The 26,666-nt window shown below is 42.4% G+C and overlaps 1 protein-coding gene across 1 annotated transcript in view; it reads right to left on the bottom strand.

The window, feature by feature from the left end:
- LOC122554733 (testicular spindle-associated protein SHCBP1L-like) overlaps window positions 1-26,666 on the bottom strand; it is a 73,993-nt gene that overhangs the window by 2,384 nt on the left and 44,943 nt on the right. The window contains exons 8-9 of the mRNA XM_043700111.2: window positions 12,561-12,811; window positions 5,327-5,449 (exon numbers count right to left, since the gene is read on the bottom strand). Of these exons, the coding sequence (XP_043556046.1) occupies window positions 5,327-5,449; window positions 12,561-12,811 (374 nt within the window). The remainder of the gene's footprint in view (window positions 1-5,326; window positions 5,450-12,560; window positions 12,812-26,666) is intronic.

Below are 26,666 nucleotides of genomic sequence, written 5' to 3'. Positions count from 1 at the left end.
GAGAAGGTACCTTGACCTTTCCTCTGGAAACATGGATGCTGACTGTTTCCACACCATGAAACATGGAGTGGTTCCTATCCTGCACAGATTGATTGTTTATTTTGTCTCTGGATTTTAAGCCTGAGGGTGAAGAAGCTACTCCCCTTTGCACAGTTTCCTGCTCCTCCAAGCACAGAATAGTGCTAATAGGCACACCAACTGCAGGAGGGAATCAACCTATCATTTGAGGAGCAGCTCCTCACAGATCATCATTTGCTCTTATTTAAATTTCTATTGTAAAACTGGGTAGAGTCATGTGGCAGGCTAGATTCTGTTCCCTGTGCCACATGTTGGACAAGCCAGCACTAGAATGTAGAATGAGGAGTAGCTGAGGCAAACCTCAGAGATGAGTTCATGAGTTTGCAAAAAAAAACAAGGTTAAGGAAGTTAGATAAAGAGGGAAGGAAAGGGGCTTACAAAGATCATAGTTACCAGCATAGATCAGATTGCATGTATGACTTTTCTCTCTGATTTACATTAAATGCAGTTAATTCATGGGAATGAAGAACTACAGGTTTTGGTGAAAGTTAAGTTGGAAATTAGAGTGCGAAATTCACAATGTTCCTTCAAAATATGCAGCAAAATTTATATGTTCTAGTGGGAAGTTCAAGTTAGAGAATGAATATTTTACATGCAAGTTACAGATCCACTGATGACCAAGTCACTAAACTATCTGTAACTTAAAGTCCCAGGTTTGATTCAGTTTATGTTGAATTAGTTAATTTTAGTCAGGACAATAATTAGCACATGATGCTTGACCTCACTGCCTATGAACTAGGGAGGAAACAAAAATCAAGCAGGTCTCCAACTCTTGATTACTACCTTATGACCAATAGTAGAATACTTTGAGAATGTATCAGCTAAGAACAGATTTGAGCATGACAAGGCTGCCCTCCAATGGCCACTGGTGACTGTAGAAAGACCAATCAACATTATTTGGAGGTGCCTGTGTTGGACTGGGGTGTACAAAGTTAAAAATCACACAACACCAGGTTATAGTCCAACAGGTTTAATTAGAAGCACACTAGCTTTTGGAGCGACACTCCTTCATCAGGTGATAGTGAAGGACGCAATTCTAAGGCACAGAATTAATAGCAAAAATTTACAGTGTAATGTAACTGAAATTATACATTGAAAAATACCTTGATTGCCTGTTGAGTCTTTCATCTGTTCGGATACCATGATAGTTTCACTTCTTTCATGTGTAAATCACAAAACCTTTTTTTAAAAGTTGCATGCTCAGGTTAGCTGTAACAATGGGTGATAGCTAGACAATATGTTGAAGGTGTTAACCCCCTGTGTTCTCTGTCTATGCCATGATATTTAGATTGATTCTAATCTAAAAAGTAAGATAACAGAGTTTTACATAAATTCATGCAGTTTTTGAGCAAGGTACAATGTAACTCTGCAAGTACAAAATCACCCCACAAAATATGTGTGTGTCTGCCTGGGTTGGGGGTTGTGAATGTGAGAGAGAGAGTGTGTGTGTAGTGAGTGTAGAGTGTCTTAAGTCTGTGAGGAGGTGCATATGTGAGTGTGGGAGTGTGTGTGCGTGTCTGGGGTGGGGGGTTGTGAGTGTCTGTGAGAGAGTGTATATGTGTGTGCATAAGTGTAGAGTGGTCTAAGTCTCTGAGAGGATGCCTGTGGGAGTGTGGGTGTCTGTGTATTTGTGTGTATAGGAGTGCCTGTCTGTGAGAGTGTCTGTGTGTAGGAGTGTCTGTGCGTGTATAGTACAATGGTGGTCACCTGTAATGTGACATGAACCCAAGGTCCCGGTTGAGGCCCTCCCTATGGGTACGGAACTTAGCTATCAGCCTCTGCTCGGCCTCTTTTCGCTGCTCCCTGTCCCGAAGTCCGCCTTGGAGGATTGTCACCCGAAAGTCCAAGATCGAATGTCCTGGACCACTGAAGTGTTCCCCAACTAGGAGGGAACACTCCTGTCTGTTGATTGTTATGCGGTGCCCATTCATCCGTTGTTGTAGCCATTGCTTGGTTTCCCCAATGTACCATGCCTCAGGGCATACTTGCCTGCAACATATAAGATAGACAACATTGGCTGAGTCGCCTGAGTACCTGCATGTACAAGGTGGGAGGTGCCTCCACGTGTAATGGTGGTATCTATGTCCACACTCTGACACATCTTGCAGCGCCTACCATGACAGGGTTGTATGGAATTGTCCTGAGAGCCGGGCAGCTTGCTACGAACAATGATTTGCTTGAGGTTTGGCGTTTGTTTAAAGGCAAGTAGTGGAGGTGTGGGGAAAGTCTTGACGAGGTGCTCATCCTCATTGATATTGTGTTGCAGGTCACGAAGAACATGGCAAAGTTTTTTAGCTCCTGGGAAATACTGAACAATAATGGGCACCCTGTCGGTTGCAGCACGTGTCTGTCTCCTGAGGAGGTCATTACAGTTCCTTGCTGTCACACATCAGAACTGGCTGTCGATGAGTTGGGCATCGTACCCTGGCTCTCAGGACAACTCTATACAACCCTGTCACGGTAGGCGCTGCAAAACGTGTCAGAGTGTGGACATAGACACCACCACTACACGTGGGGACACCTCCCACCTTGTACATGGCAGGTACTCATGTGATTCAGCCAATGTTGTCTGTCTTAAACATTGCAGGCAAGGATGCCCTGAGGCATGGTACATTGGGGAAACCGAGCAAAGGTTATGACAACGGATGAATGGGCACCGCACAACAATCAACAGACAGGAGTGTTCCCTCCCAGTTGGGGAACACTTCAGTGGTCCAGGACATTCGACCTCGGACCTTTGCGTGACCATCCCCCAAGGCGGACTTTGGGACATGCAGCAGCGAAAAGTGGCCGAGCAGAGGCTGATAACTAAGTTTGGTATCCAACAGAGAGGAGAAAGTGAGGTCTGCAGATGCTGGAGATACCTTGGGTTCATGTCACATTGCAGGTGACGACCATTGCACTATACACACACAAACACTCCTACACGCACACACACACTCAGACACTCCTATACACACCGACACACACATACACAGACACACACAGGCACTCACACACGCATCCTCTCAGAGACTTAGACCACTCTACACTCATGCACACACATATACACTCTCTCACACAGACACTCACAACCCCCCACCCCAGACATGCGCGCACACACTCCTACATTCACACATGCACCCCCTCACAGACTTAAGACACTCTACACTCACTAAACACACACACATACACTCACAACCCCCAACCCAGACAGACACACAAGACAGACAGACAAAGACCCACATGCACACATATATTTTGTGGGGTGATTTTGTACTTGCAGAGTTACATTGTACTTTGCCCAAAAACTGCATGAATTCATGTAAAACTCTGTTATCTCACTTTTTAGATTAGAATCAACCTAGACATCATGTCATAGACAGAGAACACAGGGGGCTAACACCTTCAACATATTGTCTAGCTATCACCCATTGTTACAGCTAACCTGAGAATGCAACTTTAAAAAAAAAGATTTTGTGATTTACACATGAAAGAAGTGAAACTATCATGGTATTCGGACAGATGAAAAATGTAACAGACGATCAAGGTATTTTTCAATGTATAATTTCAGTTACATCACACTGTAAGTTTTTGCTATATATTCTGTGCCTTAGAATTGTGTCCTCCACTATCACCTGATGAAGGAGCGGTGTTCCGAAAGCTAGTGTGCTTCCAATTAAACCTGTTGGACTATAACCTGGTGTTGTGTGATTTTTAAGAATCAACATTAGCGAGCATCTGCAGGAGAAGAATGCAGATAAGAGGAGTATATTTGGGATGAAAAATCGATAACTGCATCATGTTTATGTATCAACCAAGTAAATTCTACAATCAATTTAAACTATATTATATTCAAAACCACATGTTTATATAGGTCATCATTTAGTGAACTATTTAATAGAAAGAACAGCCTTTCTCCACCTGCAGTTATCTCAATTTACAGGATTTTTACGATAACTGGTAAAAGTAATAGCTTTAAAATACCTTTCTCAAGCTCATTTGAATGCATTACACAGAAAACACTTCAAAGTTTCCATTACTAAACAGCTTACAAGATCACAGAGATTTACAACACTGCAAAAGGCCCTTTGTCCCATTAAATCTATGCTGTTGAAAAAAACAAGCACCTAACTATTCTAACCCCATTTTCCAGCATTTGGCCCAAAGGCTTGTATGTTTTGGTATCACAAATGCACATCTAAATACTACAGTCATAGAGATGTACAGCGTGGAAACAGACCCTTCGGTCCAACCCGTCCATGCCGACTAGATATCCCAACCCAATCTAGTCCCACCTGCCAGCACCTGGCCTGTATCCCTCCAAACCCTTCCTATTCATATACCCATTCAAATGTCTCTTAAATGTTGCAATTGTACCGGCCTCCACCATTTCCTCTGGCCGCTCATTCAATACATGAATTCAAACAGCAAAGGCAGTAACGGTGCAGGTTTTCTCTCTCTCCTGCAACAACCTCACCATGTGCTTCTACTTGAAAGTTATTAGGGTTTTTGTCTCTACCACTCTTTCAAGCAGTTAGTTTCAGATTCCCACTAGTCTCTGGGTAAAAATGCTTTTTAATACATCCCATATGAGACTCGCGCACCTCACTTTAAATCTATACCCTTAGTTCATTGATCCCTACAAAAATGTTATATGGTCCTTTCTGTCCTCCTCATCTGTGTCTGTCATAATTTTATGCATTTCAATCATGTGCCCAAAAACACCTGAGACCTATGGGGCAACTTTTTCACACAGAGGGTGGTACGTGTATGAAATGAGCTGCCAGAGGATGTGGTGGAGGCTGGTACAATTGCAACATTTAAAAGGCATTTGGATGGGTATATGAATAGGAAAGGTTTAGAGGGAAATGGGCTGGGTGCTGGCAGGTGGACTAGATTGGGCTGGGATATCTGGTCAGCATGGATGGGTTGGACCGAAGGGTCTGTTTCCGTGCTGTACATCTCTATGACTATGACTCTATGTGCCCCTCAGTCCCCACTGGTTGAAGGGAAACAACCCGAGTTGATCCAACCTCTCTTCATAAGTGTATCTCCAGCTAGGCAACATTGTAGTAAATCTCCTCTGTATCCTGTCCAGTGCAATCACATTCCTCTTATAACGTAAATTCCAGAACGGCACACACTATATCTCAGCTCACAAAGGCAAATATCCCATAAGCTTTCCTTTCTTTTCCAACTTAATCAGCTCTCAAATTTCTCTTAAAATATTTTCATGCAAGTGAATTGATCAATACTTTACACTTACCTTCAGTTTGATACCTCCCAACATACTCTTGAGGACATCAGAACTTTTAATATTGCTGCATTTGTGAATATCATTTCCTTCCAAACAAGCAACACTTCCTGGGTATAGCTCAACTCCTGGTCCCTGTTAAAATTGAGACTCCAAGTTTGACCGTGTAACATTATATGAAATTATAGTGCAGCATATCTTTGATTAAATTACCATCTCAGGTGAAATCTCATTAGGTTAACTTGTTATTGCAACCAAGTTTCAACCATTATTGTGCAGCATGGAAGTATTAAATGAAAAGTGGTGACTTACAATAAAGTGAACTAACATAAGGAGGTTAGAATGCTACCTAGGATTAACAACTGCATTACTGGGTAGACTTTGCATTCACTTTTTAGTTTAAAGTTACCTTGATGTATCAGGAGGCTGAATAATAAACTCTCCTACTTGAAACACTATTTTCATAACCCAGTTAGGAATACAAAAATCTACCTCATCATTTATAATCTTTAAATGTGGAAAATGGTGAAAAAGTCAAATTCCATTAAAATGCTAGGATTGACAGGCAGAAAACTGAAAACTAGCTTCGTGAAGTTATGCACTGGCTGTTCAACACTTAGGATGCAGTCCCCTTGTCATATTTCTAGTTAATTCAAATTAAGTTAATATACAAAAATCATAACATCAATTTAGCTGTGCAGTTTACCTTTTAATAATTCAATTGTTTTGAATAAACAAAATTAATATTGGGCTGTACTGCTTTCACCTTTGGTCACCATGACTAAAGAACATGGGCATTCAATGCAGAAAAAGAAAGGAAAACTGTTCAAGGGTTTCTTTATTTTATATAGAAGGTTAATCTCCTTTTGTTCTGTAAAATAAAGCCTATCCCTTTATAGGAGAAAGTGAGGTCTGCAGATGCTGGAGATCAAAGTTGAAATTTTATTGCTGGAACAGCACAGCAGGTCAGGCAGCATCCAGGGAACAGGAGATTCGACGTTTCGGGCACAGGCCCTTCTTCAGGAATGAGCAGAGAGTGTTCAGCAGGAGAAGATAAAAGGTAGGGAGGAGGGACTTGGAGGAGGGGCGTTGGAAATGTGATAGGTGGAAAGAGGTCAAGGTGAGGGTGATAGGTCGGAGTAGGATGGAGGCGGAGAGGTCAAGAAGAAGACTGCAGGTAACGAGTCTGCTTCAGAATGTGGCTGAAGAGCTTCTGTGCAGAGGAGATGACCTGGGGTGTGCAGTGAGAGAGGGACTCACTGAAATCTTTGTAGAGAGAGGCAGAGAGCTTCTTCAAGGAAGGCATCCTTGTAAGAGGATTCGCAGTAGGTTGAAATCTTCGAGGAGAAAGTGAGGTCTGCAGATGCTGGAGATCAAAGTTGAAACTTTATTGCTGGAACAGCACAGCAGGTCAGACAGCATCCAGGGAACAGGAGATTCGATGTTTCGGGCACAGGCCCTTCTTCAGGAATGAGCAGAGAGTGTTCAGCAGGAGAAGATAAAAGGTAGGGAGGAGGGACTTGGAGGAGGGGCGTTGGAAATGTGATAGGTGGAAAGAGGTCAAGGTGAGGGTGATAGGTCGGAGTAGGATGGAGGCGGAGAGGTCAAGAAGAAGACTGCAGGTAACGAGTCTGCTTCAGAATGTGGCTGAAGAGCTTCTGTGCAGAGGAGATGACCTGGGGTGTGCAGTGAGAGAGGGACTCACTGAAATCTTTGTAGAGAGAGGCAGAGAGCTTCTTCAAGGAAGGCATCCTTGTAAGAGGATTCGCAGTAGGTTGAAATCTTCGAGGAGAAAGTGAGGTCTGCAGATGCTGGAGATCAAAGTTCTGCAAAAGAGCCTGACCTCCAATTAGGTAGTTGAGCTTAAAGCTACTAAGCATTTCTTGTAGTCTAGTCCAACGTTGAACTGATAAGATTCATTACGGTACATCCACAAATATTCTGGGAAAAATTTGTTTCTCTGGGAATGATGTCTCTAAAAGGATTGGCTGTTGATCCCAGCATTTAGTGTTTTGATTCACTTGGTTCTCAAAGTAATTGATGAACAACAATAACATTACTCTCATAAGGTTAATATGTCAGGAATAATTGTGGAAATATCACACTCCCTAACCTCAATGCCTCTTTGTGGGCTCTTTAGCAAAGAATAATAGGAAATAGCAGTCAAGTTAGAATTTGCAGTCACCAACCTGCCTGTGCACTGCAGTCTAATATCTAGAAGATGAATGTCAGATGCTTTATGATATTTTCTTTTGATACAGTGGGTCATCATACAGAGATACAGCATTGAAACAGACCCTTTGGTCCAACTCGTCAATGCTGACCAGATTTCCTAGCCTAATCTAGTCTCATTTGCCAGCACTTGGCACATATCCCTCCAAAACCTTCCTATTCAAATACCCATCCAGATGCCTTTTAAATGTTGTAATTGCACCAGCCTCCACCACTTCCTCTGGCAGCTCACTCCATACACGCACTATCCTTTGTGTGAAAAAGTTGCCCCTGAGATCCCTTTTAAATTTATTCCCTCTCACTCTAAACCTATGCCCTCTAGTTCTGGACTCCCTGACCCTTGGGAAAAGACATTGTCTATTTACCCATGCCCCTCATGGTTTTATAAATCTCTGTAAGGTCACCCCTCAGCATCTGACGCTCTATGGGAAGCAGCCCCAGGCTATTCAGCCTCTCCCTAAAGCTCAACCCTCAAACCCTGGCAACATCATTCCTATAGGAGGGAGACCAGAATTGCACACACTATTCCAAAAGTGGTTGAACCAATGTCCTGTACAGCTGCAATATGACCTTCCAACTCCTATAGTCAATGCTCTGACCAATAAAGGAATGCATACTAAATGCTTTCTTCACTAACCTATCTATCTGAGACTGGCTTTCAAAGAACTATGAACCTGCACTCCAAGGTCTCATAGTTTAGCAACACTCCCAAGAATCTTACCATTAAGTGCATAAGTCCTGTCCTGATTTGCCTTTCGGAAATGCAGCACTTCGCATTTATCTAAATTAAACTCCATCTGCCGCTCCTCGGCCTATTGACTCACCTGATCAAGATCCCATTGTACTCGGACTTAACCTTCTTCACTGTCCATCACGCCTCCAATTTTGGTGTAATCTGCAAACTTATACCTCCTATGTTCACATCCAATTCATTTATATAAATGATGAAAAGTAGTGAACCCAGCATCGACCCTTGTGGCACACCACTGGTCACAGGCTTCCAGTCTGAAAAGCAACCCTCCACCACCCTCTGTCTTCTACCTTCGAGCGAGTCCTGTATTTAAATGGCTAGTTCTCCCTGTATTCCATGAGATCTAACCTTGCTAGTCAGTCTACAATGATGAACCTTGTCGAACGCCTTACTGAAGTTCTTAAACATCATGTCCACCACTCTGCCCTCATCAAACCTCTTTGTTACTTCAAAAACTCAATCAAGTTAGTGAGACATGATTTACCATCCTCAAAGCCATGTTGACTATCCCTCATCAGGCCCTGCCTTTCTAAACACATGTACATCCTGTCCCTCAGGATTCTCACCAACTTGCCCACCACCGATATCAGGCTCACCGGTCTATACTTCCCTGGCTTGTCTTTACCACCTTTCTTAAACACGTTAGCCAACCTCCAGTCTTCCAGCGCCTCACCTGTGACTATCAATAATCCAAATATCTCAGCAAGGTGACCAGCAATCACTTCCCTAGCTTCCCAGAGAGTTCTAGGATACATGTGATTAGTTCCTGGGGTTTTATCCACCTTCATGGCTTTCAAGGCATCCAGCAGCACCACCTCTATAATATGGACATGTTTCAAGATGTCACCATCGATTCTGTATCTTCCATATTCTTTTCCACAGTAAATACTGATGAAAAATACTCATTTAGTATCTCCTCCATCCCCTGCAGTTCCATACATAGTCTGCCTTGCTGATCTTTGAGGGGTCCTGTTCTCTCCCTAGTTACCCTTTTGTCCTTAATGTAATTGTAAAATCCCTTTGTATTCTCCTTAACCTTATTTGCCAAAGCTATCTCATGTCCCCTTTTTGCCCTCCTGATTTCCCTCTTAAGTATACTCTTACTGCCTTTATATTCTATTAAGGATTCACTAGATTTCTGCTGTCTATACCTGACATGTGCTTCCATTTTCTTGACGAAAACCTCAATTTCTCTAGTCATCCAGCATTCCCTACATCTACTAGTTTTGCCTTTCACTGTAACAGGAACATATTGTCTCTGGACTCTTGCTAGCTCATTTTTGAAGGTTTCCCATTTTCCAGCTGTCCTTTTACCTGTGAACATTTGCACTCAATCAACTTTTGAAAGTTCTTGCCTCCTACCGTCAAAATTGGCCTTCTTCCAATTTAGAACTTTAACTTTTAGATCCAGTCTATCCTTTTCCATCATTATTTTAAAACTAATTGAATTATGGTCGCTGGCCCCAAAGTGCTGTCCCACTGACAGTCACTTGTCCTGCCCTATTTCCCAAACGTCGGTCAAGTTTTGCACCTTCTCTAGTAGGTACATCCACTACTGAATCAGAAAAAGTTCTTATACACACTTAACAAATTCTTCTCCATCTGAACCCTTAACACTGTGGCAGTACCAGTCCATGTTTGGAAAGTTAAAACCCCCTTCCACTATCACTCTATTACTCCTACAGAAAACTGCGATCTCTTTATAAATTTGATTTTCAATTTCCCGCTGACTACTGGGGGCGTCCATAGTACAATCCCAATAAGGTAATCATCCCTTTCTTATTTCTCAGTTTCACCCAAATAACTTCCCAGAATGTATTCCCAGGAATATCCTCCCTAAGTACAGTCATAATGTTATCCCTTAGCAAAAACACCACTCCCCCTCCTCTCTTGCCCCCCTTTCTATCCTTCCTATAGCATTTGTATCCTAGAACATAAAGCTGTAAGTCCTGTCCATCCCTGACCCATGTCTCTGTAACTGCTTTGGATATCCCAGTTCCTTGATCCTATCACGCCCTGAGTTCATCTGCCTTCCCTGTTAGGCCTCTTGCATTGAAATAAATGCTGTTTGATTTTCCTTGTTCTCTGTCCCTGCCTGCCCTGACTGTTTGACTCGCTCCCTTTCTCACCCGTATCAGTCTCAGACTGATGTCTTTTCTCACTATCGCCCTGGGTCCTCCTTCCCCTAACCCACCCCCCCCCCCCCCCACCCCCACACACACACCTTACTAATTTAAATCCTCCCGAGCTCCAGCAAATCTCCGTGCCAGAATATTAGTCCCCTTCCAATTCAGGTGCAATCCGTCCTTCTTACACAGGTCACTTCTACTCCAGACGAGATTCCAGTGATCCAAAAATATGAACCCTTCTCCCCTGCACCAGTTCTTCATTCATCTGCTCTATCCTCCTAACCCTACCCTTACTAGCTCATAGCACTGTGAGTAATCCAGATATTACTACCCTCAGGGACTTCCTTAAATTCCTACCTAACTTCCTATATTGTCCCTTCAGAATCTCATCCTTTTTCCTTTCGATATTGTAAGTTCCAAAGTGTGCAATGAACTCATGCTGGACCCACACCCCTTTGAGATTATTCTGCACTCTGTCCGAGGCATCCTTGATCCTGACACCAGGGAGGCCACACACCATTTTGATTTCATACTGTTGACCACAGAAACGTCTGTGCCTCTGATTAAAGAGTCCACTATCACAATCAACCGCTTGGAACCTGATGTACCCCTTGTAACATTACAGCCATTCTCGATACCAGAAACTTGGCTAATAATGCTACATTCCCCTGAGAGTCCATCACCACCTATGTCATTAGGATGCTATCCATCATTGGACAAAGTGATATAATTGCACACACAAACTGTCAATACAAAATACAACAAAAATATTTCCACTATCAAAGCCATTACAGAAAAGATGTTTTGTCCGGTGCAAGGGTTACTAACAGATGTTCCCACTTGTATATTTGAGCAGACGAGTGGAAAAGTTCTCTCCAAAAAGGAGGGTGAGTTGTGCTGACAAGGAGTCACTAATCATTGACTTGAAAGGGAATTTAGTAATACTTTAATCCTTGACATTATACAAGAAAGCATTAAAAAACAAATTCTGGTAAAACGTCACCATTTTATTTTTCTGTTTTACCCTATTGTTTATTTCTAGTGTTCTCTACCTTACAATAGTATTTCATTAAACAACCATACTTGTCATATTTGTAACTATTCTCTTTTGCTGTTATGTTTCAGTCTGGGATAAATATGGATTCAACCCAATTTTGAAATCGATACCTCTCCATATGTTATGAATACCCTCAGATTCCTACAGTATCCTGAGAGGTCTTGTTGCCATTCACAGGAGAGCAATATTCCTTATGTGATGTTCTTCATGCCTGTGTTATAATGGAACCTTACTCCTATTTGTACATAGGAATTTCTTTTATTCATTCATGGGACGAGGGCTTTGCTGGCCAAGCCAGCATTTATTGCCCATCCCTAATTCCCCAGAGAGCAGTTAAGAGTCAACCACACTGCTGTGTCTGGAGTCACATGTAGGCCAGACCAGCCAAGGATGGCAGATTCCTTCCCCAAAGGACATTAGTGAACCAGATAGGTTTTTCTAGCAATTGACAACGAATTCATGGTCATTATTAGACTTTTACTTCCAGATTTTACTGAGTTCAAACAACTCACCAACTGCGGTGGCAGGATTCAAACCAAGGTCCCCAAGACATTACCTAGATCTCTAGATTAACAGTCTAGCAAAAATACCACTAGGCCATTGACTCTCCAAATATATAAACTACTCCCATGGCACCTGTTTCCTTTGACGTGCAATTAAAAGAGTATGTGATGACCCTGAGTTCAAGTCTGGCCTTTTAAGCAAATGAACACTGCTCATGAAAATTCAAAATTTCAATGATTATTATCTACTCTACTGAGGACAGCTGAATTCCCCCTTAAAATGTGGACATCAGTTTCAAAGTTTTATTTGGTACCTGTTGGTGCTTGCTCAATCCAACCCATTCTGGACAGAGAGTTAGATGACTCGTGTTTTGGCTTCCAGTGTCATGTTCATTGAATGAATTGGTGAAAGAAATTCTAACAGTTATTGTACTTAACAGGAGTTGACAGTACCATTCAGTGACATTTTCCAAATCATGTTAAAGTGAAAGCATAAGTCAAGTTAATAGTTTTGAAGAGAGATGCAGTATTTATGCACAGATTGATTTCTAATTTGCACTTATGTTATACTAACTTGAGCTCCTGTCAGTTCACAGTTTTTCATTGTTAAGGCTGCTCCTGTGAGAACACAAATGCCAGTGCCTTCACATCTTAACAGACAATCTTCAAGAGTCATGTGTCCAGATTCTACAACCACAATGCCATCAGTAGTTCCACGCTGTACTAAAGTCAGGTGAACTAAGCTAATATTTTGGGATTTCGAAGCCACAAAATTGTCTTGTGTGGGATCTGAAAAGATTACGATTTCTTCACGACTTCCAGCCCCTGTTAATTCAGAAAACAAATTTTTATCATGAATTTATAAGTTTAATTATTGCAATTATTTACATCAATTTTGACTAGAACAGCAATCACATTGTTTTTTATGAAGATCTCTAAATTTTGACATCACTATGAACACAGTTTTCCAACTAACAATTTTTAACAAGTTTAAGAAATTGTTTGAAATTCTCTAAATCACACAACTATACGCATTTTGGAGACAGGAAAATTAAATAATTAAAAATTAGGAACACTCAAGACATCCTATAACCTCCTGCCACTGACCTAATTACTTTGTTACATTTGGGATTTTAATATCATATTTATGTCTGCATGATTGCAATAGTAGTAAGAATGTATAACAGAAATATTTGACAGCAGCAACGTTTGGTCTAGTTTCTGTCTTCTCAATCCGCAGTGAATAGTGCAGAGGTCTCTGTGTGATCTGTCTTCTTTCTTTAATCACCATTTGACCTGCACCAGGGGCAGGATGGCTTCAGGATCTTCTAGCGATAACTGAAAACCTTTGTTTTTTAGGCTGTAGGTAGGTGTACACGTATCTCTGAGATAGAATTGATGAGTTCAAATCCCACTTCAGGGAGTTAAGTGCAAAATCTCGGCTGGCACTCCAGTTCAGCTATGAAGCAGCGCTGAACTGGTGGAGGTGTTACCTTTCACATGAGACATTAAAACGATCTACATGCCCTTTTAAATGGACATTAAAAATGCTGAAGCATTATTTTACAGAAATGTATGTTCCAGCTAATATCTGTTTCCCAATAAACACTAATTAATTGCAATAATCATATTGCTGATTTTGTACACAAATGGATGTCACATTTCTTGTATTATGTCAGTGTCTACAATTCACATGTTCTTAATTGATTGTGAAATGTTTTGGGACAACCTGCGGTCATAGAATAAACATATGCTGGTAGTCCCTAGCTTGCAAACAGGTTCCATTCTGGAGTCTGTTGGCATGTCAAGTTGCAGTACAATGCAGGACAATGGAAAACAGCCAATTGTAAATAAAGGAACTTACAAGTATGTCAGATCTTTAACATTAAAATCAGGTATAGGATTGCATTTGTAAGCATTAGCATTTGTAAATTGGATGTATATAAATCAGGAACCCTGTGTACATACAAGTCTTCCTGTCTTCAGAGTCTGGAGAGAAGTGTCATTATCTTTTACAGCTACCAGAGCTTTCTGCCTTCCCCTCTCAACAACTCTGATCAGAGAGTGATGGGGTTCTCTCATTATAAGATATAAAAAGTAGAATGCAGCATTTACAATCAGCCTATAAATTATTACACAACTCTAGAGCAGTTGAGACTTGAACCTAAGCCTCTGGGATTAAAGGCTACCACTGTGTTACAAGAGCTCTGCATTCTGCTTTATAATGCGGTTCTCCAACAAATGCCCAATCAACCAATCACTGAGAACAAGCTGGCCGTATTTGCATGATCTTTTGATTAGATTCCCCTAGTGTAGAAACAGGCCCTTTAGCCCAACAAGTCCACACCAGCCCTCCGAAAAGTAACCCACCCAGACCCATTTCCCTCTGACTAATGCAACTAACACTATGGGCAATTCACCTAGCCTACACATCTTTGGACAGTGGGAGGAAACCTGAGCACCCAGAGGAAACCCAAGCAGACATAGGGAGAACGTGCAAACTCCACAGAGACAGTCACACGAGGCTGGAATTGAACCTGGGTCCCTGCCACTGTGAGGCAGCAGTGCTAACCACTGAGCCACCGTGCTTTTGATATTTGCAACTTAGAGCATAAGCACATGGATTGCCTTTCAGGGAAAACATGGAAATTCATGAATAATGTAAAAGTGAAGAATTTTACTGACCATAAGAAGGGACAAAACAAGACAGCATCATGGTAAGAATAGCATGGGTTAAAAAGAATAATGGCATGTGGCTGCTTTAGATAGACTCCTTAACATCTTCCTGTCATCAAGTAATTTTATCAGATGGGCAGTGGGAAAGATTGACAGATTGGTGGTGGTCAGGTAATTACTGTCAACAAAGTGCCAATTTTCAGGTATTTTTCTACTCTTTGTCTGATTTTATTGAAGCCCCACAGATGCACAGAAGTTCAAACTCTCATGTACTCAAATGAGCAAGAACTTAGTAGCAATAGAGCTGTGGAGGGAAATAGTAGCTGTTTTGTGAAGTCATGCTTTCAAAAGTTGATGCTATCAAGTTTTAAGGTAATAAAAGGGGTGGGGCCAGGTATCTCTCAGTTCACTGCAGGCATAACAAGATTCATGAGAGGCTCATCAGAGTGTAGGCTTCATCTGGCTATGGCAGCCAACGTTTTCAGACATTTGACTGAGGAGGATATTAGCTAGAAATTGGATTGCAGCTATAAGGAAGGTTGTGAAGCAGCCACAGGTGTTCCAGTGTCCTGAGGAAGCAATGGACATGAATGAGAGGGCACATGGAAGTAAGAGAGCAGCCTGATGTTTCCAGAAGGTTACCCCTTGGATGTCCTAAGGACATCCAAGGGGTAACCTGTAAAAGGGTCATCTTCACCAAAATACATGAACCCAATGTCTACATGACTTTGTCTTTCCAGTGAGGTGGTAGTGGAGCTGTGTAGTATGCTGGGGAAAGGGTTGATGCTAATGATCAGTGATCGGCACCAAATCACTGTAGCGTTTAAGGTAATGTGGCACTCAAGCTTTTTATCTGTGGATTATTCCAGAGATGATCTGGAAATATACATGCATCTTTCAGTCAGCAACCTATTGCTGCACAATAGAGGTCTCAGACACAAAGTACATTAGACTGGCCAGTATATTAAAGTCACAGCCAAACAGCCAGTCAGGCACAGAGAGAAGTCCAAGGCAATGGCTGGATTTCCCAAAGAGCAAGTGAGTCATTAATACTACTCATGTGGCATCAAGTGTCCATCAGAGCAATCAGGTACCTTTGTTTACTGGACAATAGCTCAATAATCAAGTTATCTGTTGAGATTAGTGTCCTGATGAATAACTAGACTTTAAATGATTTTTATTGGGGAAGGCAGATTCAGGAGAGGGACCTACAGGCTTGCAAAGCAAAATGATACTGCAGTACTGCAGAATTACTTTAATTGTGACACCCAGAGTAGGAAAGAAAGGCATTCAATGTAAAAGCATAAAACAGCAGCAAATAGGGTCAAAAATGGTGAAAAGAGTAAATATATGGTTCTTTATTTAAATGCACGCATGATGTGGAGGTGCCAGTGTTGGACTGGGGTGGGCAAAGTTAAAAATCATACAACACCAGGTTACAGGCCAACAGATTTATTTGGAAGTACTAGCTTTTGGAGCCCTGCTCCTTCTTCAGGTAGCTGTGGAGCCGGATCATAAGACACAGAATTTACTTGTGAGAGGGTGAGAGTGTCTGGGGTGTGTATATGTGTGTGTATGAGAGACAGCATGTCTATGAGCGCAGCAGGTACTCGTGACTCAGTCAATGTTACCTCATATGTTGTAGGTAAGAATGTGAGAGGGTGAGACCAAGCAGATGCTACAAAGAATGAATAGACATCATGTAACAATTACCAGCCAGGGATGTTCCCCTCCAGTCGGTGAACACATCAGCGGTCAGGGACATTCGTCCTCGGATCTTTGGGTGACCATCCTCCAAGGCGGACTTCGGGATATGCAATAATGCAGAACGGCTGAGCAGAGGCTGATAGCCAAGTGCGGTACCCATGAGGATGGCCTCAACCGGGACCTTGGGTTCATGTCACACGACAGATGACCCTACACTCTCTCTCGTACACACACATAAACACACACTCTTACATACTCACACTCATAAAGACATTCTTTCATACACAAACTCTCTCTCGTACACACACATATACAGCCCCCACACTCACACCCATGCACACAGCCTCCACAGGCTTATACTCCGTCACACTCATGCACACACTCTACCAAGCGCACACACACACATAAGCACACACTCTCTCATGTGCCCGTCTCCGCCTCTCTCTCTCTCTCTCTCTCTCTCACACACACACACACACACACTTGCAACACACACACACTTGCATTTGCAGCATTGTATTTGCAGATACATTCCATTTTGGTCAAAAAGCATGCAAACTCCAGGCAGTCGATCCACGTTACATTTTATAAATTCCTACTTTGGAAACAGAACAAGTCTGACTCAAAATTGAGAATCAGACAGACTCTAACCTCACACTTTTAATGCATTGTCTGAGCTGAGATGTCACCTTTTTTTTATAAAATCTTAAGTTATCTCAAGAATGTGACTTAAAAGGTCTAGGATTTATATATTAACGAACCAAAAACTGGAACCCATTCTAAAAGATGAAGTACTTAACAGCAATCTACATTTGTTCAATATATTGTTTCAGTTGCATGATGCTATCATCTTTTGCTATAAATTCTGTGTCTTTTGGTTCTGCTCCATAGCTACCTGATGAAGGAGAAGGGGTCCAAAAGCTAGTACTTCCAAGTAAACCTGTTGGTCTGTAGCCTGATGTTGTGTGACTTTTGACTAAATGTATGTAGTCATTAGAACAAAATAAATTAATTAACTCAACCATAAGGAGTGTAAGTTACTTTTTCTTCTGGGGCAGAATAAAAGTGTTTGCATTTGAGACCCCACTAGGGGCAATTTTATTATTAATACATACATTGATTCAGTAATGCCACACATGTGGGATTAAATTGCACTTCATTGCAAGTCATTTCATTCAGATTCGAAGGATGGACATTGCAAATTATGGTCTTAAGTAATCTTAAGACGTTGGTTAGGCCACTTTTGGAATAATGTGTGCAATTCTGGTCTCCCTCCTATCGGAAGGATGTTGTGAAACTTAAAAGGGTTCAGAAAAGATTTATAAGCATGTTGCCAGGGTTGGAGGGTTTGAGCTATAGGGAGAGACTCAATACGCTGGGGCTGTTTTCCCCGCAGTGTCGGAGGCTGAGGGGTGACCTTATAGAAGTTTATAAAATCATGAGGGGCATGGATAGAGTAAATAAACAAAGTCTTTTCCCAGGGGTGAGGGGAATCCAGAACTAGACGGCATAGGTTTAGGGTGAGTGGGGAAAGATTCAAAAGGGCCCTAAGGGTCAACTTCTTCATATAGAGAGGGGGTGTGTGTATGGAATAAGCTGACAGAGGAAGTGATGGAGGCTGGTACAATCACAATATTTAAAAGGCATCTGGATGGGTATATGAATAGGAAGGGTTTAGAGGGATATGGGCTAAATGCTGCAAATGGGGCTAAATTAGTTTAGGATATCTGGTCGGCATGAAAGAGTTGGACTGTAGGGTCTATTTCCATGCTGTACATCTCTGTGAGTGTGACTCTAAGCCTAACCATTACATTTTTTGCACTAAATGCCTCCATTAAATTTAGCTAATTAAATTTAGACACCTGCTAACATAAAAGTGTCAAAGATCTCTGCATTTCTGAATCGCAATTCAGAGCTAAAACTGGAAAACATCATTTTGGAGCTGCCATATTCACACATTTAACTAAGTGTGCAAGATCAAGGTCTGAAATGCTCAAGTGTGGTTTCTTTGGAAGGGTTGGCTATCACAGCAGCTTACAGCTAGACTTCACTCCGTTAATGAAGCATGAGACTTTTGGGTCTGTAAAATACATCTGGATAAAGTTATACCTCAGAGCACCTAATCAAGGCATGGTATTGACTTATATCCCTAGCATCTGTGGCACACCATGCATTTTCTCCGAGGCATTTCCCACAATCACTGGCTCATTTTGGCCTTAGTTTACAGGTGAATACACTAGAGCAAGTCAGCAATTACTACTTCTTTAGCAAGACCAGTGAGAACAGCAACCTCCAACAGCTGCTGTATAGTCTCCAAAGAGAGAAGCAGCAGGTTAACATCTAACAAGGAAGCAGAGAAAAATGATCAGTCTCCACATCCACAGACCTTGCTGTCATTTTCTACCACTCTCATAAATGACTAAAAGACATTCCAGACCATCCTCAATGAACTGTTAGCTGCTGGAACGGGACTTCGCTCAGAAGTACTAGTTAAGCATTCGATCTTGATGCCCATCAAGGTTACAGCTGCCTTGAATTTTATGTCACCAGCATCTCCTAATCCTTAATTCAAAAATGAATTCTCAAGCCATTTTCTCTAGATCACACTTGTTCATATTCTTCCCTGGTGATAAGGAGAGGCAGGCATTCCAGACACATCCCATCCATCATTGCGGGCTTTTTCCAGGTGCAGGGCACTATTGACTGCACCATACTGCTTGCAAGTGCTTCGCTGACATGATACAGAGGGTAGGCTAGAGTGGTGCTGGAAAAGCACAGCAGGTCAGGCAGCATCTGAGGAGCAGGAAAATTGAAGTTTTGGGCAAAAGCCCTTCATCAGGAAGTATAAACAATGGAATGGTCAAGATTTCTTGTAAACATGATTTGCAGTTTTGTTCTTGGAAAATGTGTGGCTTGCCAATGAGGTGCAATTTGATTCCAGGTGTGTGGTATAACTGAATCAGTGGATCCATGCTTAATTCACCAACCTTCCCAATTTATCATCAGAAAAGACTTTCACTCTATTAATGTTCAACTTGTCTCTGACCACTGCTGCCAGTTATTGCTGCATGCAGACTGCAGACCTCTTTCCAAAGATGGCTGCAAAAATGCAAGGACTAACTCTGCCAAACACCACTGATGGCATCTTTATGATACACTCAAAGTGACACAGAATAAAGATACATGATGCCAACATTTCCACAGGGTCATATTGGTTCAGACCATTGTACTCTTGAAGATAAGGTATTGCTGCTTGGACTGCTCCAGCAGAACACTGCTGTATAACCTAGAAAGAGTTGCTCCGTTGTAGTATGTTCTGCCCTACTCAACTGAAAATAATGATGGTGAGATTGTCACAGATGTAGTCAAAATGGGTGATCAACAGAAATCTTCTGAGGATGAGAATCTGCAGCAGATTGAGAGGAGTCCCAAAGCACCTCGTTTTGAGCCTTCCATCCAATGTTCCATCTATTTTTTATGCTGGTGTGTGGAATACGTCTGAGTGATATATGTCATACGGTAAGTTTTTACACAATGTGATTGTTAACAATTAAAAGTGTATATTTGTATTATTTCACAGTTACGTATATTCTACCTGCTAAAGTACACAAAATTGTTTCCTCAGCTCTGAAGTCCAGTGACCTGTTTAGCAGTGGTGCTACATACACTAAGTATAATACACTACCAAAAGGTGAAGCTGATAATTACTTCACTCCTTCATGGCAAGTTTTCACACCTATTTTTATTTGGTGTCTTAACGATTTTATAAGGATCCAGATTGATATTTTGTTCAGATGAAATGTGCAACTTAAGTTGTCCATGTGATCTGTTTCTAATGAATTTCTGAGTTAGATTTAATTGAGTTAATTAGACTAAATCGACACTACCAGTCAGAACTTAATGTCTGAAATGTTGCACAGATGTTAAGAAAAATGAATATTTCTCGAAACTGGTCAACTTTTACAGCACAGTTCACCAGCTCACTGAAAGTCTGAATAGAACCTGCCTTGACTTTTGCCTTGATAACTGCAGTCTCATCAATGGATGCCATTCTCTTGATTCCTCTTCTGGAAATCTGTTAGCTGGTCATACAGAAGGATTGCAGCAGTGTCAACATTACTGTCTAGAGTAGCCAGAACCTTAACTTCATCACTCCAATCAAGATGTTCACCCAGATACAGAATTTCCAGTTTTTTTATCTTAGCCTTTGCAAATGGCATCGCTTCAATTGTTGCCAAACAGCTTCTCTGAAAGAATTAGCACAATGGTGCTAGTTCAATTAGAACATAATTCAGAACGTTTAGTGCATCATGATATTGTAGCTTTGCGAGCATTGTCAGGCAATACTTATTTATTGGACTATTGTGCTTCTTCACTTGTTCTGTGCTGTAGTCAATCAAGTCATTGTAATTTTGCATCAGTGCCTTAACACCTACCTCACTACATTCCAAGGTTGAAATACCACTGTATAACACAATGACTTTGGCAATGTCTTCAAATTGTCCTTTTGTCACAGATGACCTGCTGGATACTGTATACAGTTCTTTGAAGCATTCTACCATTTTGCATTATTGACACCCGCACATCTACTCCTAGATCTTTGCTGGACTAGCAATCCAGAGACCCAAGTAATGTTCCAAGGACCTGGGTTTGAATCCTACCATGGCAATTTAATTTGTTCAATTAGGAATAAAGTCCAATTGTCCTGTCTTCACATTCAGCATACCCTCCATTGTGTTGTATGCCACCATCACTGTGCTAAATGAGATAGACTTCAAACAGATTTCATGACTGGATATCTATGAAGCCCTGTGGGCCAACGGTGCATCAGAGTTGTACTGCAACACAACCTGTAACCCGTAAACAGCAAAGTCCTCTACTACCACCACCATGCCAGGGGATCAACCTTGGTTTGATGAAGAGTGCAGAATAGCATGCCAGGAATAGCATCAGGGATACATGGTGAAGTTACAAAACAAGATTATTTGTCTGCCAATAAGCACACGCATCAAGTGACAGGATGAGGTGATTCCACAACAACAGGTCAGCTCTACACACCTGCCACATCCTGTTTTGAATGGTGCTGGACAATTAAATAATTCACTAGGAGAGAAAGGTCCATAAACTTCTCCATCTTCAATTATTGAAGAGTCCAGCATATTAGCACAAAAGAGAAGGCTGAAGCATTTGCAATACCCTTCAGCCAGAATTGCCGAGTTTATGATCCAGAATGGACTCCTCTAGAGATCCCCAGCTTCGCAGATGCCAGTCTTCTACCAATTCAATCCATTCCATGTGATATCAAGAAAAGTCTTGAGGCACTGAATACTGACAACATTCTGGTAATAGTAGTGAAGACATCTTCTCCAAATGGATCCCAAGCCAAGTTGTTCCAGTACAGCTCCAAAAATGTTATGTACTCCTTAGTGCAGAAAATTGAGCAGGTATGTCCTTTACTGAAAAGGCAGGACAAATCCAACCCAGCCAATTACTGCCAAGTTGGTCTGCCCTCAACTATCAATAAAATGATAGGTGATGGAAAGGGTCACGAATAGTTCCATCCAGCAGCACTTGCTCCACAATAACCAGAGTTTGGCTGATAAGTAGCAAGTAACATTTGCACTACTCAAGTGCCAGGCAAAGGCCATCTCTAATGAGAGAATCTAACCATTGCCTCTGGACATTCAACGGCACTACCATCAGTGCCCCACTATCAATGCTTTGGCAGTTACCATTGACCAGAAACTAAATTGGCTACAAAAGCTGGTCAGTGGCTAGGAATTCCTCACTGGCCTAGAATGCAGCTCCAACAATACTCAAGAAGTTTGACAACATTTAAGACAAAGCTGACCACTTGACTGGTACTATATCTATTAATATACACTCCCTCCACTATCAATGTTCAGGAGCAGCAACACTCAAGATGTACAAGATGCACTGTAGAAGTTCACCAAGACTTCTTAGACAGTACCTGTCAAATCCACAAATACCACCATCTAGAAGGAAAGGGGCAATAGATATATCCAGCAAGTTCCCTTCCAAGCCACTCATCTGACTTGCAAATATATGAGTAGAGATCAAAGTGGTGCTGGAAAAGCACAGTAGGTCAGGCAGCATCCGAGGAGCAGGAAAATTGATGGTCTGGGCAAAAGCCCTTCATCAGGAATGGAGGCAGGGAGCCTCCAGGGTGGAGAAATAAATGGGGTGGGGGGAGGTGTCACACTGACTCCCACAGCTACCTGGATTACACCTCTTCCCACCCTACCTCCTGCAAAAATGCCATCCCATATTCCTAATTCCTCCACCTCTGCCATATCTGCTCCCAGGAGGACCAGTTCCATCACAGAACACACCAGAAGGCGTCCTTCTCTAGAGATCACAATTTCCCTTCCCACGTGGTTGAAGATGCCCTCCAACACATCTCATCCACATCCCGCACCTCAGCCCTCAAACCCCACCCCTCCAACCGTAACAAGGACAGAACTCCCCTGGTCCTCACTTTCCACCCTACTAACCTTCACATTAACCGCATCATCCGCCGACATTTCCGCCACCTCCAAACGGACCCCACCACCAGAGATATATTTCCCTCCCCACTCCTTTCCGCAAAGACTGTTCCCTCCGTGACTACCTGGTCTGGTCGATGTCCCCCAACAATCCACCCTCCCGTCCTGGCACCTTGCCCTGCCACTGCAGGAATTGCAAAATCTGAGCCCACACCTCCTCCCTCATCTCCATCCAAGGATCCAATGGTGCCTTCCACATCCATCAAAGTTTCACCTGCACATCCACCAATGTCATTTATTGTATCCATTGCTCCCGATGCAGTCTCCTCTACATTGGGGAGACTGGACGCCTTCTCGCAGAGCGCTTCAGGGAACAGCTCCGGGACACCTGCACCAATCAACCCCACCGCCCCGTGGCCCAACATTTCAATTCCCCCTTCCACTCTGCCGAGGTCATGCAGGTCCTGGGCCTCCTCCACCGCCATTCTCTCACCACCCGACACCTGGAGGAATAACGTCTCATCTTCCACCTTGGAACACTTCAACTCGAGGGCATCAATGTGGACTTCACCAGTTTCCTCATTTCCCCTCCCTCCACCTTACCCCAGTTCCAACCTTCCAGCTCAACACCATCCTCATGACTGTCCTACCTGCCAATCTCCCTCCCTACCTATCTGCTCCATCCTCTCCTCTGGCCTATCACCTCCATCCCCACTCCCATTCACCTATTGTACTCTTTACTACCTTCTCCCCAGCCCCACACCCTGCTCCATTTATCTCTCCACCCTGGAGGCTCCCTGCTTGCATTCGAGATGAAAGGCTTTTGCCCGAAACATCGATTTTCCTGCCTGACCTGCTGTGCTTTTCCAGCACCACTCTGATCTCTACTCTGGTTTCCAGCATCTGTAGTCCTCACTTTTGCCTTGCAAATATATTGCCACTCCTTAATTGTCACTGGATCAAAATCTTGGAACTCCCTCCCGAAAAGCATTGAGAGTCTATCTGCACCAAAAAACTGATGCGATTCAAGAAGGCAGATTTCCACCACCTTTCCAAGGGCAACTAGAAATGGGCGATAAACATTGATTTAGGCAGCCAAGTCCACACCCCAAAAATGTAGAAGAAGAAATCCCTGTATATTGATTTTATTCACAGTGTTATCCACTTCAAAGTGAAACACTTTGGCTGCAGTCATTGCCACCATGGTTCAAAGATCTTTGACATCTGCAGTCAAAGGAGTCAGTTGCTTGTCAAGAGATGAGCCTGGACATCACAATTTCTTTCCTCTTTGAGATGTCGAAAGAGGATACTCATTTCTCAAACAGGTGCAATTTCACCAGATTCAAGAGTGAAAAAAAACATGAGAACAGACACTTCGAGAGTGTAAGTGCATATACAAGTATAAAGTGCAAGAAACTTTACAATGTGGTGTCACCTGTACTACCTATGTACTCTCAGTAAGTTATTTTCTTCCCATCCCTCCAATATATCAAAGAGCAATACCAATATTCACAGCTGAGGTGCACGGACCATTCTCTGTATCTGTCGGTATAGAAGATTTGGGCAGTTGTCTCTAGGGTTGTTTGGGCCTCGAGGGCCCAGACCTGCTGTGAATGTTTTAGAATTGATAGGGGAGTTGCAGGTGAAAGGCTTACTGGTACATCCTATGAATTGGAGATGCCGGTGTTGGACTGGGGTGTACAAAGTTGAAAATCACACAACACCAGGTTATAGTCCAAGAGGTTTAATTGGAAGCACACTAGCTTTCAGAGCGACGCACCTTCATCAGGTGATTGTCATCAGGCGACAATCACCTGATGAAGGAGCGTCGCTCCGAAAGCTAGTGTGCTTCCAATTAAACATGTTGGACTATAACCTGGTATTGTGTGATTTTTAACTTTGTACATCCTATGAAGGTTGAGTGATTTCATCTTCAGATCTCTGGCACTGTCCTTTTGTGGACAGAGATTCATGGGGTGCTGTTGGTGCTTGCATAGAGTAAAATTAGTTAGTTGGGAAAGAGGGATTGCAATTTGAGCAAGTTAAGAATAGCTTAGTGGTAGTAGTAGTCAGAGGCTGACACAGCACAGCACATCTGAACTTGTTGTTGTCAATGGAAGTGTTTGTGTCTCCACAAGCTGTTGCATTTTTCCCTGGTGAAATCCAACATCTTTTGGACTGAGGATTCGTATGGGCTGAGTCATTGTACCTGCTGGTCTTCATGGTCTCCACTCCATTGTGAGACATTTCTTTTTGCATTGATACAAAAGGAGGGACTGAGTGTGATGAAAGTAGATAGGAAAGCTCTTAGTGGTAATGCAGGGTCAGAATAAATACAGAGTTAACTCCAGTGAGTTAGCAGCAAGTGCTGAGGAAAATAAAAGAGTAGTTAGTTTGCAAGAATGATGTGTGTGAAGAGCTGTTGAGTGGGCATAATGCCTTCCATAAACCTCAACAAGAAGTGCATGCAGTGATAGGTTTAGAGTGTGTGGTGGCCTTGCGATTGTGAGGTAGCAGCGAAAAAGTGGTGGCACTTACCCTTGTGGAACACAGAGATCATTATCCTTCCTGGACTGTTTCACTGAGGACACTCCACTCAGCCGCTATTTTTGTACAGGCTTACAGGCTGTTTGAGTCTAGTGACGTGGCCATCTTTGCCAATCAGCGTGAAAATGTATTGCCTTTTCCCACTCTCCACAAGCATCTCCATGTTACCTGTCGGCAAAGTGAGAAGCCAATTTGCCTTTCTTGGTCACTTCTTCAGAATAACAGTCCAGGATCACAGTGAAAAAATGAATTCCTAGATTACATATTTAATGAGATGAAGAGCAGAACAAAGCACAAGAGTCACCAATAGCCATGGCAAAGCAAACCCATGAACCTCGGATAAGAAAACATTGTTGAAGAATGGGAAAATTCACCCCCATTTTGTTCAAAGGATTAATTTGAGTGTAGAATGATCATTCTCAGAAACTCACTGGTGTAATGACAATGAAAGGTAAAGGTCTTTTATTGCATTCAAGTTTGAGCTAGATAAATTTTTGACAGATGTGTCAAGGGTTGTGGGTTGTGTCAAGGGTTGTCAAGGGTTCAGGCAGGAAGTAGAGTCGAGCGTACAGCCAGGTCAACCGCCACCTTACTGAATGACTTAAACAGCCAAAGGGCCTAAACGTGCTCCTAAAACCTATATATTGCTATTGTAATGTCAATGCTGTTGCTTTTTAAATAAAGAATCGGAATACCTTTGTAGTGTTTGCTTTGTTCTCCCTGGAATACGAGGCACTTAAGAGTAGAGAAAGCAGTCACTGGCCGGGGAGATTCTTTTTAGCCACTCAGACACAATTCCAATCCAGCATAGTTGACTTTTCAGGAATTTTGCCTGAATGATTATACAGCTGGCTTCAAGAAGGAGACTAATGTTAGTTGCACAGTCTCCCACTGAACATGGAGAATACAGTGGAGGCACTGCTGGTAATATTTTTCTCGCAATGTTATGTGTTGCTAATACACTGTCCAGGGCTCACTGCAGTGCAGGAGTCTGGCGACAATTTCTCTACACAACAAGTTTTTGTTGAGATGTGGACATCTGTTGTCAAACACTTGGAGCATAGTTTGTACAAGTCTGAAGTGACACTGTCAATATTGATCTTTTAAGAGAGGCGGCAACCAAGGCATCGGTAGTGCTCAACATACTCAAGTCTATCATTAAACATTTATGAGAGATTAAAAATGTTACGGACCAGTTCTGCGGTTTTGGTTTGGGAATTTTCAAGAACAGGACAATCCTTAGC

The sequence above is a fragment of the Chiloscyllium plagiosum genome, unplaced genomic scaffold (genome assembly GCF_037043375.1).
Source record: "Chiloscyllium plagiosum isolate Xiang-an unplaced genomic scaffold, Cpla_swu_hap1 HiC_scaffold_9, whole genome shotgun sequence".
Taxonomy (NCBI): Eukaryota; Metazoa; Chordata; class Chondrichthyes; order Orectolobiformes; family Hemiscylliidae; genus Chiloscyllium; species Chiloscyllium plagiosum.
This window is presented reverse-complemented; position numbering and strand designations above follow the sequence as displayed.